General features: G+C 40.6%; 1 protein-coding gene across 1 annotated transcript in view; it reads left to right on the forward strand.

Annotated features, from left to right (window-relative positions):
* CAPN7 (calpain 7) overlaps nucleotides 1–18,604 on the forward strand; it is a 63,127-nt gene that overhangs the window by 17,171 nt on the left and 27,352 nt on the right. Inside the window, exons 3-10 of the mRNA XM_018562758.1 lie at nucleotides 1,702–1,859; nucleotides 6,464–6,531; nucleotides 9,908–10,108; nucleotides 10,941–11,027; nucleotides 11,666–11,792; nucleotides 14,645–14,730; nucleotides 17,920–18,013; nucleotides 18,351–18,497. Of these exons, the coding sequence (XP_018418260.1) occupies nucleotides 1,702–1,859; nucleotides 6,464–6,531; nucleotides 9,908–10,108; nucleotides 10,941–11,027; nucleotides 11,666–11,792; nucleotides 14,645–14,730; nucleotides 17,920–18,013; nucleotides 18,351–18,497 (968 nt within the window). The remainder of the gene's footprint in view (nucleotides 1–1,701; nucleotides 1,860–6,463; nucleotides 6,532–9,907; nucleotides 10,109–10,940; nucleotides 11,028–11,665; nucleotides 11,793–14,644; nucleotides 14,731–17,919; nucleotides 18,014–18,350; nucleotides 18,498–18,604) is intronic.

Here is an 18,604-nt window from a genome sequence, read left to right on the forward strand (position 1 = left end):
GGGAGGTACTTGTGTTTTTTGTGTGCTGTTCTAGGTATTATATGCATTGTTGTATAAAATACAAGTGATACATCCTCTGACAGCTTTCCTTCCATCATGTAAACTACATTCCATGGTGGCTTTCCCCTCGCTCTCCACTGTTGCTTTTGTAGGTCCCCCCTGATAGTTTGCACTGTATCCCAACCATATCTGTACCTATTAATATAGCACTCCATCCCAATCCCTCTCCACAATATTGTCTGTTGTATTCAATGCTACACACTGCCTGATCCCCTTTGCTTTATAGGTAGGCTACGTTCCTGTGATTGCATTTGTGCCTTTTTGCCTTTGACATTCAGCACTCCCCATTCTCCGCAATGCTATTCTGTCTGTGGTATGTTGTTGTGCCCATTGCCCCGTGGCTGCTGTAGGCAAAATGTCAAGCAGCTATTAAATACTACCTGACATTTATTTGGTATGCAGGAGCCCTTCATTTACTAAGCCCTTCCCCTTCCCTGTAAGCTCCACGACTTGTAGGAGTTGGACCACAACTTCTCATAAAAGTAGAAAGGTCATGAACTATGGATCCGTTCCTGAACAGGAAATAGGTAGAAAATGGTAGAAAATAGGTGGGTAATAATAGGTAGAAACGGCAATTCATATGTGACCCTTACATCCAGTCCATAATTGGATATCTTTTTGTCTCCTCTCTCTTCATCCTCTAGTCCATGACAATTACCTCTTCTGCATCCTCTCCCACTTTCTCCCTTCCACACCTCATAACAATAAGTTCCTGGTCTGCTCTTCTCTCCCCTCTCCATGATCAGCTTCCATCTTTCTCCTCCCCATCAGCCACAATCATCTTTCCACCTGTGCCCCCAACCATGCACAGACCCAATTCACCTATCCTCCAAATAGTCCATGATCAGATCATGCTCCGCCCCCCTATATCTGCTGTCCACCATCAGGTTCCACTGCCTCCTCTCTTCCACCACTCCATGATTATCTACTATCTGCCTTGCCTTTCTCGCTCACTCTTCCCGGTACTTAATCAGTTAGCACTCTGCCTCTTTTCTTTGCTCCTGTCCGTGATCATATGCTTTTCTGGGGCTTGGGGGTCCCTGTTTTGAATCCCGGGCCAGGTCACTATCTACAGGTACTCCTGTTTCCTCCCACACTACAAAGACATGCTAGTAGATAAATTGACTCCTGTCTAAATTGGCCCTCATATGTGTGCATGTGAGATAGGAACCCTAGATTGTGCTGCGTAAATTGCCAGCGCTATATAAATACCAATAATAAATAAATAAAAATAAAAATGTACACATAGGTAATGTTTGGAAAATGCTTTCAGTGTGAGAAAACCATCTTGTTGGTGTGTAGTTATCCTTCCCATGAGTGTTGGGGAGGGCTTGGCAAGTGTCAGCGAAGCAGATGCTCCCGTTAGCACCGGTAAGACCTTAGAATAATTATTTTCACTTTACATGTTCTACATGTTATGTCACACGGTGAAGCCCCCAACAAAATGGAGAATTGTAGATATTTGTTCTCCATACTGAATTTGGCTGTTTTTCTCATGATAGACATTAGGAAATCCTGGTGGACTTTTGTTATTTCTCTTTTATATTTAATAACATTTTCTCATTATAATTATTGAGGTATATAAATTGTGCATCTTATATACAAGTATTCTATGTTTTTCCTTTTTGTATTTTTTTTTAGTTCAAGCTCAGAACATTGAAACATTAAAATCTAAACAGCAACTGGACCTGGAACGAGCACGCTTCCTTGTCACACAGGCATTTGAAGAAGATGACAAAGGAAATGCAGAAGAAGCCATTGAGCTGTATTCAGAGGCAGTAGAGCTTTGCTTGACAACAGTAAGTCAATCTTTAAGAATTCCCCACTTATTGTGACATTACAGTGCTTGGAAGATCCAGGACAAAAACCTAGCAGGGTGTGTGCACAATTAGCACTTTTGCTTCAATACTGAAGAAAATTGCTGCACTTTGTTGTTTTTAGCTTCATTATTGTTGACTGCTGAGGTACACAGTCTGTTTTTAGGGTCCATTTACTATCATATATGCAAAAATTCCTATTGGGTATAGACTCATTCAGGATTGTAGGAACATTGGCAAATAGAGACTTGAGATTCCAGATGAGATTCCTATGATGTGTATCTGTCATTAGATACATTAAAAGACTACAATTTGGGCTTAACAGCGTGCACCTACAGGTGCCTGTACCCAGCTTACAGTTGCATCCTGAGGAGCCCTGAAACCCAGGTTGTTCTATGACCAGGGCTCACCTCGTAAACTTAGATATTGGTCTGTTATGCCACCCCTCACATTTAGCAACCAGTCAAACCAACCAGAACCTGATCTTCTGTACAGGACGCCAGGAATGGGTCCTGGAGGGACGATATATCCCTCCCTTGTTTAGGTGGTGGTCCCGTTAAGGTCGCCTGGTATTCAGGGTTCTCGCAAAAGAGGGTGAGGGGTTCCGGGTCGGACTTGTAAGGGAAACTGCTAGGCAGGCATCCCGGAGTTGCTAAATAAATATACATGGGTCCTGGAATCCGTAGGCTCAGGGTGGGATAGAGCCTCCATCCCTGACTATAGCCAGTTCTGGTAACGAAAGGGTTAACCCACCAGCCAGAGGGTGTGTTAAAACAGAACAGGAAGCCAGTCAGTCGGTGACTGTGGGGAGTGTTTGGAGCAGGACATGGCTATGCATGTTAAGCTGTGGAATACAGTCTACCGGGACGCTGCTGGGAATTTGTGTCCATACCCTAACTTGGAGGCTGGGACTCTAACCCTGAGGTGTGACTTAGCATACAGGCGCTGAGGCGAATTTGGTATGTGCTGAATATAAGCCATTTTTATTTGACTGTTTTTGGATAAGAATAAAAGTTTATTTTCTGATAAGGCTGGCTATGGGTCATATCCGCCCTGAATATTACACTTCTTAGCTCTAGACAAAATACAAAATGTATTAACAAATATATTTCACTTGCAGTAATGTGTAATGATGAACTCCAGTTCATTTTCAAGTAGTTATAGGGACCTGCTTGTAAACAATTTACAGAGCCATTCGTCCTGTGAACCTCTGTGAACATTTGTTCTCTGCAAATAGAGGCAAAAACAAGAGATTTGTAGTATATTTTCTTTTCAGGTTGAATGTAATGTGATACCACATTATGGCCACAGGATGGACTGCAGGAGCCTAGGAATCATATACTTATTTTTTATGCTCCTAAGTTCCATCTAGTGGCCACAATGCATTATTACATGCGACCTGAAAGAAAATATACTTAACAAATAAATGTTCACCAAGATTCACAGGGTGAATGGCTCAGCAAATTGTTTATGGTGTCCACTTACCTTATTTCAAAAGTTACTAGCAGAGACTATAAACTATTACAGACTATGAAATTAAATTCCAAAATGGGACAAATAGCATTCTGTATTAATTAAATCTGCATAAATAAATTTTACCACCAATAATGTTCCTCCAGGAGCTCAGGTTAGAATTCTGTGTGCACACCACTTTAGATCATATAATCCTTTAGGCCCCTTTCACACGGCTGGGCCGATTAGGTCCACCTGTCATTTTTCAGGCTGACCTGATATGCCCGTATGCCCAATGCAGGTCTGTGGGCAGCCGTGTGCAAATGGACGAGCGTCCGTTTACATCCAGTTACCCCAGCTTTTGGCCAGGTCCGGAAAAAAAGAACGGAACAGTGTTCTGTTTCTCCGGACCTGATCGTGCCGGGTTGTGCAAGAGCGGGGGTAATCTGATGTAAATGGACACATGTGGCACGGGCAAAGGCAAGGGGTCCGGTAATTGCAGTTTTTTCCTCCATCGCAAGATGGAAGAAAAAACTGTGTAAATGTCACAACATTACATCTGCCCCGTAATGCTGTGATCAAGAGAGCATCCATGCAAGGATTGTCTCCTGATGAGCCCGTATGAAAGGGGCCTTAAGCTGGTGATACACAGTGGCTTTACAGGCCATGTTAGAAAAAAAATGCTGGTGTGAAAAGTACCCCATCTTTGCCTATGCTAATTGACACAGTTTAGTGAGCAACTGTCTCTTTCATTCACATGTAGAGGATTAAAGAAAAACAGCTGCAAAATGGAAAAAAATACAGTAAACTGCCCATTATCCGGCATTCAAGCAACCAGCAACAGGCAAAAAAATCAAGGACATAATATGTCCTTAATTCTTTTTGCCGGTGACTTGATGCACACTAAAAAAGTGTCAGTTGCTTGGTGCACATTAAAAAAATGTTGGTAGCAACTAAATGTATTTAGTTGCTAACAAAATTCTTTGTTTACATCTTGCTGCCGGCTGGCGGCTAGATTCTGCAGTCGGCAGCAGAATGTAAACTTTGGGCTGCAATAGAAAGCCTGCTATTGGCTATTTCAAATTGCGATAGCAGGCTATCTATTGTACCCGCCCACTGAGCAGAGGAGCAGACCTGAGAAATAACTTTTTATTAACTCTCAAGCAGCCAGAAACTACAGTTATCCGGCACCTACCCTTCCCCGTGGGTGTCAGATAACTGGGAGTTTACTGTAGTAGCATGTAAAGGTTTAGCTGTGGCTGCCTGGGTTGCACATTTTAAGGAGAAAATAAAAATGTGCCCTACCTGCAATTATAAGATGACTGGTGATTGCTATGCTGATTGGAGTTCTTTTAAGCTCTGGAACCCTGCAGGTGGCTCATTTCTCATATAATACCATCCATTCCTAGTCTCTGTGTGGCTGGAGCTTTACATTTTATACCTGTTAGTAAAAGAGTAGATATTTTAGGGTAATTATTTGCACTGTTTGTAGGATGAATCATACTCAAGAAATGAAGGAAATGTGGCCAGTGATCTCTCACCAAACAGATAATCTTGGAAACTGGTCATGTAAAGTGTGTATACAAGCAGGCCTACACCACAATACAAACCGATAGTTAGTCTATTTTTCTTGTTCCGTCTGGCTCCTACATTGGCCTTCTCATGCTTTTCATGTGCTTTTCTAATTCTTTAACTGCTTATTACACAAAGTAAGAGCCTTCCATTGGATAAGTGTTATGATCTGGCTTGCTTCAGTTGGTCAGGTCTAGGTTCTGCAATGTTGTGTGCCATTAAATTGAGGTCAGCTGCCGACCTGAATATACTAAATGACTAGGTTTTTCCATCAATGGATTTTTTCTTCCTCGATGGCACATTGGGCATATTCTACGATGACAATGCCAGGATTCATTGGGCTCAGATTGTGAAAGAGTGGTTCAGGGAGCATGAGACATCATTTCACACATGGATTGGCCACCACAGGGTCCAGGCATTAATCCTATTCAGAATCTTTGCAATGTGCTTGATAAGACTTTACACAATTCTCCGACTCTCCCATCATCACTACAAGATCTTGGTGAAAAATGAATGCAACTCTGGACGGAAATAAATTTTGTCACATTGCATACGTTTATTGAAACAATGCCACGGTGAATGTATGCCATGATCAAAGCTAAAGGCCGTCCAACGAAATATTAGAGTGTGTGATTTTTTTTTTTTTTTCTGGCCAGGCAATGTATTTGTATTTACTTGATGTTCAAGTTGTACAATACTTATGTCATCTAAAGAAAGACAGCTTCTATAAAGCCGAACACTCCTAACCTATGTGGCAGCACTTGGCTTTCCGTCATGTACCAGAGCTGTCACACGGAAGGCATCACGTTTCTTCATTCTTGGAAGTATGGGGTATTTCCTTCACTTCCATAGAATGAATGAAGCAGTAGGACAGTAAAGGAAAGGTGAGTATGTACTGCTGGGGAAGGCGGGGGGACACATTAAAGTGTCTTCAAAGACATGCTGGAAGGTTAATTGGCTCCTGTCTAAATTGGCCCTGTATGCATGTGAGATAGTGACCTTAGACTGTAAGCTCTTTAAGGGCAGGGAATGATGTGAATGTGCAGAAGGTAAGGCACTGCGTACATTGTCAGCGCTATATAAATACCTGTAAAAAGTGAACCTGTTGCTGTGCCCTAAAAAGGCCTAGCACAGGTTTGCTTTAAGATAAACAATGCAGCACAGTGGCTTAGAGGTTAGTGGGGTCCCCAGTTTGAAAACTGGCCAGGACATTATCTGCATGGAGTGTCCATATTCACCCTGTGCTTGTGTGGATTTCCTCCGGCCACTCCAGCTTCTTCCTACACTCTAAAGATATTAATATAGCGCTGACTGGATACATTCATGCTTACAATAATAATCAATATGTGCTCACTGACAATACACTATGCTTTTCCTGAACTCGTGCCATAGAACTATATAAGAAAGAAAAATGCTTTGAAATGAATGAAACAAACTGTACACAATACACTAGTCACTTCATGGTCTTGATGTAATAATACTTTATTCCCTCTGTCATTTGACCTTTTAAAGGTTGCACAATGCAGGAAATACTCTGACTCAATGTATTTTTGTTTTTTTAGTCTAATGAAACTACAGATCAAAACCTACAAACCAAACTGAAGCAGCTGGCTCGGCAAGCCTTAGACAGGTGAGTACACTATTTCCTGTATGCGTCAGCAAAATCCATCTCTCTGTTGCAGATTGTTAACAAAAGGTCAGCAGTTGCTGCAACCAGGTACATCAGCTGCACTCTTATGTTGCTATAGGTGACTGGTTTACCTAAAGTGGATTTCCACTTTTGCAACCAATTTGGGAAAAAGCCTATTTTATATTTGTTACATGTTCACATTCCCATTGCATAACCAAACAGTATGGACGGAGGACTCCTTCTTGCCAGATGTTCTATTCAGACAGCGAGTATTCCTGGCTGTCTGAATACCCGAACAGTGACCGCATCTGATTGGATGCAGTCATGGCTCAGTTGACGATTTTATAGGACTACTCACTGCTCGAATTTGTTATGAGCTGCTCAACATCTCTGCTCGAACGTACACTATTCTGTCAGGAATGAGGCTTAAAGAGACCCTGTCACCAACTTAGAAAAATGCAGGTGAAGTACAGAAAAATCAGGTGTTTTAAATTCTTACTTGCAGTATTTTTCCTTTCCATTAATTGTTTTTAGTCACTTCCAATGTGCCTTTAAACATGATTGAAAATTTGACTAAACCAGCAGAGTCAGTTACCTTCTCCTCTTCTGGGAGTGTTTAATTACTGTCTGTGCTGGCCCAGCTTCTCCACTCTTCCTTTCTTCTTCCTATATAACTTTTTTATGTAGAAGCTGGGGAAGGAGAGAAGGGGAATACTATGGTATGCCACTGGAGTTACAGCTGTGAGTCTACAGGGGTCGCTGACATACACAAGTCTCAGGGCTTTTGGATGCCCACACAAGGGAGGAATAAATGGGTAAATACCAGGCATAAAATATGTTAAATATAATCATATGAAAAGCTTTGTGATGAAATCCTGGTCATGCTAAAGGGTCTCTTTAAGTATTTGTCCCAAAAACTGGCAAACTGATTTTGTTTTATTAATGCCAGATGACTGATAGAAGAATTCTGATTGCCTTATGGATTAAGTCTGAAATAGTTTTCTCTGATGGCTGCATTTTCCAGTTCTGATAAAAAAAGAATCTAAAAAGCAAAAAAAAAAGTGCAGGTAGCAGATGGAATGGAATCCAGTTTTGTGTAGTGTATTGTGGAGAAGTGTAAGCATTGAAGCAAGGTTCTTATTGTTGTTTGTATGGCTGAAAACAACAAATTGATTTTGGCGATTTAAATCAATGATGAGAACTGTCGACTATTCTCATTATCGATTTAGTTCATCTGCACTCAGATGTCTCAGGAATCGGAGGGGACACAGACCTGCAGCTGGTGTGCAGTAGTGAGGAGAACTCCCCCAAAACGCCATTACACCCCACCCTCCCCCGCCGTCTGCTCCTGCCGCTCTGTAGCTCTCTTCTCCCCGCTGGGAGCCCGCTGCATGCTTCGGTCTGTGTCCCCTCCAATCCCCGCTGTTCTCCCATGTCTGTATTGGCAGAGGCAGCGGGGACCGATGGGGACACAGACCGCTGCAGCCGGTGCCAGCAGGGAGGAGAGATCATCGGCTGTGACAGAAGGGAGGAGAGAGGATGGAAAACTTGGAGGGGGCAGAGCGGCTCAGGATGGAGAGAGGAGGATCGCTAAATATGTGAAATTTTACCAATCCTTCCCTGTAAAGAACAAACACTGAGGGATCAGTACTGATCACTACGATGTTTGTAAATAACTGAGGACAGTATCTGTTTACTATCTCCTCGATATATGAATGACCAGGAAGCCTCTGTACTGAGTGCTTCTTGTTCATGGAATGCTGGGGCTGCAGATAAAGAGATTGAGGACTCTGTGTCTGTCTGGTTTTTTTTTATTTCAAAAGGGAAATGTCAGGCGTCTGTTTAGACCCCTGATATTTCCCCAAAGCCCCCAACAGTAAAGTAAAAATAAATAAAAATAAAATGATTAAAAAAAAAAAACCATTAAAGAAATAAAGCCGCACTTTCCTATTATAAAATTAAACTAAAAAAGGTGGTTAAAAAAAGTCATTTTTGTTTTTGCCTGACAAATTTTGCTGCAGGAGGTGCATTGCGGTGCCATTCATTTCAATGGCACCCCAACAAAAATCATTTATAGATATTGTTAAAAGATAAGCATTTTGCTAAATAGACTAGATGAAATGTGCATGTGTGATCCAGGGGGGCGCTATGCCTTGTAATAGGATTGTTTCTGGACTATGTTCTTAGCTTGATTTTATATATGTTCCTAATAATCATGTAATTTTAATAAATATTTTGCTAAATTAATTCTATAATCGATGTGGCATGTTGCATCTGACTTTGTCCATTTAATCCGGATGTGACACCTAAAAAGACCCATGGTATTCTTTTTGTTGTTCAGTGGCACTCTAAACATGCCTCCCACCTGCAGTGCGATCGCATGCACTGGAACAGGTGGTACTGCAATGCTGTGCTGTACGATTGCAAAAAATTGTGCAATCAGTTTTATTCTTTAGTAAACGTGATGTTATGTTTACACTCCATTTGTATATTTTATTTTAAATAAAATATGTTTTTAAAAAAAATAAAAATAATTGTCCAACTAATCGTTCATGAAAATAAATCGTTAGTTTCAGCCCCAGTTGTTTGTATTGCTGTTGGGAAGATTACTCTTCACCTCCTATCCATATAGGCAGGAGAAATCTCTCAACTGGCAAAGCAAACGGCAATACAAACCTGACGGAGGTTCGAACCTGAGAATCTGCTTGCATAGGTCTCCTATTAGCAGGAGACTGCTTCACTCAATGCAAGTCTAATAGCAGAAGGATAATTGTGCTGCTGGAGGACAGTCTTGGAGCCGGGAAATGTGTTGAGGGTAATAAAATAATGTTCATGACACTCTTACCCTCTGTAACTGAAAATGTCATATTTTCTTTTATTATAAAAGCATAAACTGTACACAGTCCTGATTCTGGATAATTTAGCTGTCACTTGAAATACTCTTTTTTTCCCTTCTTGCATTTATATGATTTTTGATCTTGCTTAGCCAAAGCTTAAGTTGCAGCCTAATGGGATTTGAGCCATTTTTGTTGTAGGTTAGCCGCTAACCTTTGCCAATGCCTTCAACTTGTAGTTGCTTGTTTTAAAGCATATTCATACAGTAACAATTAAATTGCACCACTGTCACTTTGATCTTGGACCATAGTACACCAGAAGAGCCTCTATCTTTTCCTAGTTCACAGCTTTTTGGAATTACAGAGTAGCCTTTAAATATTTTTGGATTTGCTTAAACTAGCTGGGTGTGTTAATAACAAAACTGCATTTGCATTGAATTGCAGTGTCATGCTGGCTGATATATCTGTCTTTTATTTTAACAAATGACAGTGCATTATTAGTTTTGTTTACACATGTACTGTATTGCTTTCTTGTGTATTAGGGCGGAATCTTTAAAGGAATCTACGTCCAAGTCTTCTGCCAAAGACAAGATATCTGTCCTCAAGCCAAGCCAACCAGCAAGACAATACTTTCCTCTGGGTCCAGACTTCAGTTTAAATGATAAACCACCAACTGCCAAACCTGCCCAGAGTAATGAGCCACCTCGCCAGAGATACACATCAGAGGAGATCGAAGTGCTTAGGTACAATCTCATTGCCTTGTCAAAAAGGGACTTCACCCCCCACCTGCTTTTTTTTATCCCCTCCCTACTGTTATGCAGGGTGTTTTTCAGAAAATATACTCACCTGGCAAATCCAGCATTGTCTTGCTGCTCTGCTGCCACAGGCCAGGTCCTGTGCCGCCATCTACTCTTTCTACGTCATTGGGAGCCGGCTTTCTCTTTGGGGTTCATGCCGCTTGCCCCAGTGATGCGCTGCCAGGTCTGCCCTCCAGGCGATGTGTGTCCCCTGCTCCTGCAGCCTCCTGCGGTATGTGATGTGGATATCCAAGAAGACTGCAGGAGCAGGACACATCATTCTAGCCTTGGCAAGAATAAAGACAGGGGGTGGTTTGCAGGGAGCCCTCCTTTCACATCACATCAGAACCCCCACCCCCCCCTTATACATTAGAAGCCCTGCTTCACATCAGAGTCCCTCCTCTTAAGCACAACCTGAAGGCACTCCTGATAATCCACAGGGTGCCATTACACTCTGATTGAGAACTTGAGAGAAACTGATCTAGAGTACAGAGCCAGGTAAGGTCCTTCAATACAGTTTGTTAAAACCCTTTTAATGTATTGATCTGTGCTGGAGAACATAGCTTTATTTTTTTCTTTACCAAATTGAGATTTACTTTTTATTTTTGGAAATTTCTGCATTCAATAATGATCATCCAAAACTCACAGATGCTCATTATCATTCAGGCGTTAACGCATACACTTCACGAGTACTGGAATCACTTGCATTGGTGGTAATTATTGGGCAGTTTACATATTCACTTTCTTTCCACATTGACATTTTTCTTTCTGTCTGCAGGAAGACCTCAAAAATCAACGGCATTGAGTATGTTCCATTCATGAGTGTCGACCTGAAGGAACGTTTTGCCTTTCCCATGCCATACTCGTAAGTATATCTTATAGGGTAACAGAATGACTAGTGAAATGCCTGTAGGATATTTTTGCTAGTGACTAATAATGGTAAATGGTCACGGTAAAGATTCGTAACTGTAGCTGTCACTCTGGGGTAGAGCTGCTGCATTGAAAGATGCCATTTGAGGTGGTTGGGGATTTTGTATGTATTTTCAATGGGCATTTTCATTGAGAGCTGTACAACTTCAACCAACTTGGAGGAGGCCCAGTGCAGATCCAAACTCCTCTGGTTTTTTGGTTTTTTTTTTTTATATTCAATTTTTATTGATATTTGAAAAACATTATACACACATACATATAAAGTACAAACCATCCAGTCCAGATATCATTAGGTACTCACTACACTTATAATGCAGCCCATAGTTGTAAAAGGCTATTTCCATCAATGACTAGACTATTACAAGACATGAAAAACATATACCAGGACAAACTCCTCTGGTTTTATTGTAACTCTCAACTTGCCTAGGAAAACCATGAAGTTTCTTTATGATGCCTACAGGTTCAAGCCACATAAACATAGATGCATGGTTATTCTGCAAGAAAATTTTATTTGCTTTTATGATTGCAACTTAACAAGGTGGAGAAAAGCACTGAATATATTCTGTTCTTCAGGGACAAGTATGGCAAGTTGGCACTATCCCCCAAACAGAAAGCCATGTTTTCCAGGTGGATGAGACCAGACGAAATAACCAACAACCCCACAATGATCTATACTGTGTCAAGTTTCAGCATTAAGCAGGTAATGCATCATATTTGCTTGTTCTTAAACATAAACTTGCCATCTTTTATCTTGTGTATCTTTTTTGCCTTCATCTGGATCAAACACATAAACTCACACTTACACATAGGTTGAGCTTGATGGACCTGTGTATTTTTCTCAACCTTATCTACTCTGTATATAACATGTAACTGGAAGGAAGAGAATGATCAGGTCAAGAGGCATCACTTGCAGTCCCTACAGCAGAATGGGGGGAGGGGGGCTAGACTTTAATGTCACTTTAAGTAGGCATCATGCCTATCTAAGCCTTGGCTGACATCTGTGTGATGTGGCATAGCATATGTGTTGCTGTGGGATTTTACAGGCATTCCCATGCGTTGCAGTAGGGTAGCCCATTCATTTAAACTGCACCAAAGAAGTGCGTGACCATTTTTAAAATTTCTGTAACACCACAGTTAATGCAGTTCGATGCAATGCATGTGCAATGGCTAGGTTTATTGGGGTGCCATTAAGAAATAACATTGTCACATGTAATTGCGCTTTGTGTTCCCACATCGAATGAACGGGGAACACAGATTAACCTAAATGTGAACAGTAAAAGCCGGTAAACCAGAAGTTGTCCGTTACATGCGTTTGCAGTCCAGATCACACTGCACATCATAAGACACTGGTCTGAGCTCCCCTGCAATACTCTTTACTACCCCTGTATAATTGGATAATACAGCACACATTATTAACTAATATAATAAGGAACAAAGCCAGTCAGTTCATCTCATTTAGAAACAACACTGAATTTATACAGAGACCAACACAGCAACTCACAGTACACTGTTAGCTTCTGTTCCTAGGATTAAGTGTGCAGAGGATGCAGGCTCTGCAGTAACTTTTTTTCTATCCAGATGAAACTGGCTCTTTTGAAGTTGTGTGCACAGCAGTTGTGATTGACACCCCTTGAAACTGGTCTTGTGGGAGTCTGGGACTCAGTAATTAGCAGTAATTAACAAAGCAAGCAGACATTTAATATGAAAAGCGCTTATGTATGGAGTTAAAGAACCTAGAAATTGAATAATACTATGAAGGTGGCAACTACATTATGCTAAGTAAGAAAAAGGGATACTCCTAAATCCCCAAAATAAAACTAGAAAAGTTCTACCATGATGGAGAGATCTCTGAGCTCACCAATGAGGGATGAACTTAGAAGAGAACAGAATGGAAAGCAGAACTAATTGTACACCAGCACCATATAGCAACTCCTGACTGGCAGAGATTCCTAAATCATCTAAAACTTGTGTTTTTATAAAGAAACTAATATCCGATGTTGTTTCAATAATAAAATGAATGAAGAGCAACAAATAACATATACCTGTATCCAGAAATGTTTCAATTAAAGATACCAGTGCTGTAAACAAATGACACAGAAAATAAAGGGTCCTCTGTGTTGAACCTTCTGTTTGATGTCTTTAACTTCCATTCACATATATTTAAATAGAGTATATACCAAAAATATAGCCAGTATTTGGGAATTACTTTGAGTCACTTAATCTTCCCAATCTACGCTCAAGACGATCAGTGCTTTTTAACAATGTATCTAGAAACAGAAACATTGACAAACCATAGACAGAAGATGTACTTGTAGTAAAACTAAGCAGAATATAGTTCTGATCTTTGCACTGAACCCAAAACTGGTTTATCCTAAAATACACAGACTGTTCCTTTTAATCTTTGGGCATGCTGGCTTCAATGGCAAAGGGCAATGTTTGGCTGGGATAGTTTGCAAAGCATAATTCTTCTGCAAAGTATTTAATAAAGAACACAGCAATGTCTGTTTTAAATGAATGCCTGCTTGTTTTTCCTATGCATTGCAGGTGGTAATGTAGTCATCTTTCTGCTTCCGGTGCTCTTTCCTGGCTGGGTAGTGAGTGGAATATTATGACTTTACCTCTAACCCTAACTTCTATACCCTAACACTTACCCCTAACCCGTAGCCTCGATAATGAGGCATCATCACATCATGTGTCATATGCACAGCTATGGTTACGGCAAAAGCATTTATAACTTTCAGTTTATTACCAATGGTTCACCAGCAAAGGGAGCAAATAGAATAATTGTTTCTTAACAACGTAAATCTGGTCACAGGTTTTAGAATCGATTGCCATCATTTTTTTTCATTTGGTACCAAGTAAAGTTTCGGGGCAAAGTTTTGGTGCATCAATGGCTGAATCCTTAAAGCCTATCTCCATTAAAAAAAACAAAAACTACCCCCGCACTGCAAGGGTTAACTGCTCATTTTGTCTATGGGGATTGTGTAAAGCACTTTTACTTACCTGAACCCTGCTCCCACTGGGTCCAAGACTGGTGCCGGCAGCCTTTTACCGCACCTCTGCTTCGGTGGATGGTGGCCCACTGACGTCATCACATCTAACGCAGGATCCATAGCCCTGTATTATATATGAGGGCCAAAAGTGTCAGTCCACGAGATGGAGGGGACAAATGTAAACACTGGGGGAGTGGAGATCAGGGAGGTAAAACTGCTTTACACCATAACCCTAGACAAAAAAACTACTAGTTAACCCTTGCAGTGAGGAGGTAGCCCCCCACTACAAGGGTACATTTTTGTTTTACCCCGAGGGTAGTTTGTTGTGTTGTTTTTTTTGTTACATAGAGATAGGTTTTAAATTCTTCTGTATCATTGTTAGAACAAAAATACAGCTTTTAATAGTTCATGTCTTACTTTGTGATCAGATCAGCTTACTTTGAAAATGAAGATGAGTTTTGTTGGATGTGAGATGAGTAATAACTGCTGCAAGAAGCATCACAATTGTAGATTCTTTTAGTAAGCAACGTGTATCTTTTTTTTTTGTTGTTGTCACCAGACCATAGTGTCAGATTGCTCCTTTGTGGCCTCCCTTGCCATCAGCGCTGCTTATGAGAGACGGTATAACAAGAAGCTCATAACAAGGTATGTATTATTGCATCATGAGAGTTTGAGGTAAATTGTACAAACATATGAGCTATAGAAATCTATTTGTACGAGTGTACAATCAATATTTTTTTCCCCTCACATTGGGCATTACAGCACCATAAGGTTTATGCTCTGCGTAAATGGAGGATAAAAAGTTGACTCTTTCCCTCCTGGGTATATCTTAATATCTAACAGGATGTCAGTTGTTACTTTGCCCTGGTAGGAGGAGCGGAGCCCAAGCCTCTGATCTACCCTGATCTACTATTTCTGGTACACTTTTAATCTTTAAGGACTCTTTTACGCCAGGGCGATCAGTCGCGGTGCTTAGATGTACATTACATTAAGGCAGCCCATTCATTTGAGCCACCAGAACGGTCCTAAAATCATATCTGCTGCAGTTTTTGTATTGTAGTGCACCACAATGGATGCTAGTTGATTAGCTTATGCTGTTTTGCGAATAGTGATTGGCACGGATGCACACTGATGCATTTAACATCCATTACGTTACACTGAGCTAACATTCGTGGCAACGCGTGTGCAATTACAGTTCTTTGTAAATACTCCCATGAAGTACAGTCCAGCCTCTGTGTCATATAGAAGAACAGGCCAGTTCAGTGCTGCTTTTGATTAGTTTATGTAACTGTATCACCTCCGATATTAGGGACAGGTTACATGAAGTCATTGCATTTCATACGAATCGTGTATATGGGGCAAGGACAATTTTTTGTGTGTCTCAACACTTACTGAGCCCTTTTATCCTTTATCGGTCTGTTATCGTTTTATACCCTTTCCCTTTGAATTCCTAACATTCTTGTCCTAGTTAATTTGTCCACGTTTCCTTTTCCTTTATTTTTGTTACTGTCCTAATACAAACTGAGCCACCTTTGCAGTCCAATTTGAGAAAACCCCACTATATATGATTGTTATGTGTTCCTATTCACACAGAATGATGAAAAATACTTTTAAAAAGACATTTCTTACATTTTAGAAGTTTCTTTGGTGAAGGCCTTTGTGCATAGTTCAGGCTTCTCTGAGTAGTTTGAAAATGAAAGTAGAAGGACAGACTGAGCTTCCTCTCATTAAAATGCAATGCTTCTAAGTCAGATAATGAGATCTGCCAGCACAGTACAGACAGGGCTAATTAGAGTAATCATAACTTCACACAAGCCCTCCTTAACATTACATAGAGGGAAAGCTAGGTAGGATTTTGAAGCAAATAAAAAGCGCTTACCGTTTTTTTCGCTCCATAAGACACACTTTTTTCCCCCCAAAAGGAGGGGGAAATGTGCCTGCGTCTTATGGAGCGAATCCCGACGCCCGAGACATGCAGTTTCGGGCGCCGGGCGAGTAGTAGGAGCCACTGCTCGTTTAATACGAGTGATCCAATGAGATCACTTGTATTAAAGCCGAGCAGCGGCGGCGATCGAGTTCAGCAATAGGAGCTACTGCTCGTTTAATACGAGTGATCTAATGAGATCACTCGTATTAAAACAGAGCAGCGGCGACGATCGAGATCACCATAGAGCAGACGAAGAACGGACGTTCTTCATCTGCTCTGTGTGATCACTGAGACCGTGGCGCTGTAATCACAGCGCCACCGGTCTCAGCGGTCACTAACTGCAGCTTCTGTCACAGCTTCTGTAATAGAAGCTGTGACAGAAGCTACAGTCTGTCGAGTGCTCCATAAGGCGCGCCGGACCTCCCTGCATCCTATGGTCCGGTGCGTCTTATGGACCGCAAAATACGGTAAAAATATACGCAGCAAATTTTAAAATATTTGAAACTCATGCTATGTGAATGGGAACATGTGACAAATATAAATTAGGTGTTATCCCAATGTATCCCAATTTAACAATAGGTATACCTGTAGGGGGAAGAGTCCGTTTTCTTAGGCTGGCCATACATGGAGCAAAATGTGCTTCATGGGTGGCCCTGTTGGCACCCTACTGCCTGACATCTTTTGATCTGATAATTGGAGTCGGGGAGGAAAATTGGCTGCAGTCACTGTTAAGCCATTCTGACTGCTACAGTCCACCTCTGCCAGAATACAATCTGCTAGATTTTTGTTGTTGTTGTTCAGCCTGCAGACTCTCACTCCTACTATAAGTAGAGCATATAACTCTACATTGGTGTGCAACACAGTTACCATTGGAAGAAAGTTTTAAGAGACAAAAATTGGTCAATGGTCAGTGAACGCAAAGAGATTTTCTTTTTGTTTTCTTTAAAGATATCAGTAACAAGATTTTTAATTGACAATACTTCTCTACTCCTTTTCACATCGTTTCACCCTTTATGAAAATAATCCAGTGATGGCTATTCTGTAGAAAGATCCCGCCAACTTATAAGGACATCTCTCCTGTTTTTTCACCAAAGGTTTTACAGAGAATTAATGACAGCCTAAACCGAATGTAATTCATTGTTATCAGAAGAAGGAAGCAGGAAAGGAATGTTTTATTATTCTGCAGCATTTTACCCTTCTTGGCTGTTTATCTTTTGAAGTCTGACTGATTGTATTATTTTACTCTGAATTACAATGCGGCATCTGTCCTTTTCAGTTTTTAATCAATTGTTAGTGTGCCGGAAAGATATTTATGTCACATAATAACCACACAAATGCGGCCCAGTGTTTGATGTCGTTGTACTTCTATCCCAGTAATATCCATATGACATGGTGATAAATCAAATATCAGTTAGCCAGGGATTGCCAAGTTCTGAAAGTGCCCATCATCAGGGCTGGATAATGATCATCTAATGTCTACGGACACCAAAGTAGAGACAAATTGAGATTTTCCTAATTCTATTTGCTGCAGGTTGCCACCAAGAAATTGCTATTTCTGCAATTATGGAATTATTTGTATTATTTATTGTAGCAATACAGCATTGTTTGCACAATTTCAACCAGTTTGGATTGTACAAGCATTTTATGTTATGGCAAATCCCCTAATTGGACACAAAAACAAAAGCACGTTCAAAAGTTTGCATGAACATTAGCGGTGTTACTAGTTTATATAGTGAAAGTAATTCTATAAAAATAATTCTGTATTATGTGTATAGAGTATATAAAGCTTTGAAAAATATTGGAATTGTTAATTTTTAAAGATGCTTATATACAGTATCAGTGACAAAGGGAAGGCAATCGGCATATTGTGGCTGCAAACTCATATTGATTTTTATTTTCTATCACAGCATAATCTTTCCACAAAATAAGAAAGGAGAGCCGGAGTATAACCCATGTGGGAAATATATGGTGAAACTGCACATCAATGGTGTGCCTAGAAAGGTAAGTGATTGACCTATTTCTGTATAAAGTATTGAGAAGAATTATTGGTAATGTCCTCATGTTTTCATTGTGCACTTTTAAAAGTAACTATATACAAATTATGATTTTTTTGGAGCCTGTACATTTTTATCGCAAACCAGAAGTGTTATCTTGATTTTCTATCTTCCACTGGCTTAGTCCTGCTAAGGTTCTAATGAGTTTACTTTTCTCCTGCCTCCTTAGGCATCATGCACCCGGGGTGAAAAAGATGCCACGTGTAGAGGCAAAAAACAAATGGCCCAAACCTGCACTTATTATTATTACAGGCTAGGACTTCTAACACAATTTATCTTTACAGGTTATAATAGACGATTTTCTTCCTGTGGATCATAATGGAGAGTTGCTGTGCTCATATTCTAACAACAAGAATGAATTGTGGGTGTCTTTAATTGAAAAAGCCTACATGAAGGTGATGGGAGGTTATGACTTTCCTGGATCCAATTCGGTGAGTTAGGTTCACATCTGTCCATGTGTGTTTTTTTGGCATGTTCACAGGCAGTTTCATCATGCATTTCTGATCCGTTAATGTGTGTTTTTATAAGTCATGTGGTT

The sequence above is a fragment of the Nanorana parkeri genome, unplaced genomic scaffold (assembly GCF_000935625.1).
Source record: "Nanorana parkeri isolate BGI_ZX_2015 unplaced genomic scaffold, ASM93562v1 scaffold597, whole genome shotgun sequence".
In the NCBI taxonomy this organism is placed as follows: Eukaryota; Metazoa; Chordata; class Amphibia; order Anura; family Dicroglossidae; genus Nanorana; species Nanorana parkeri.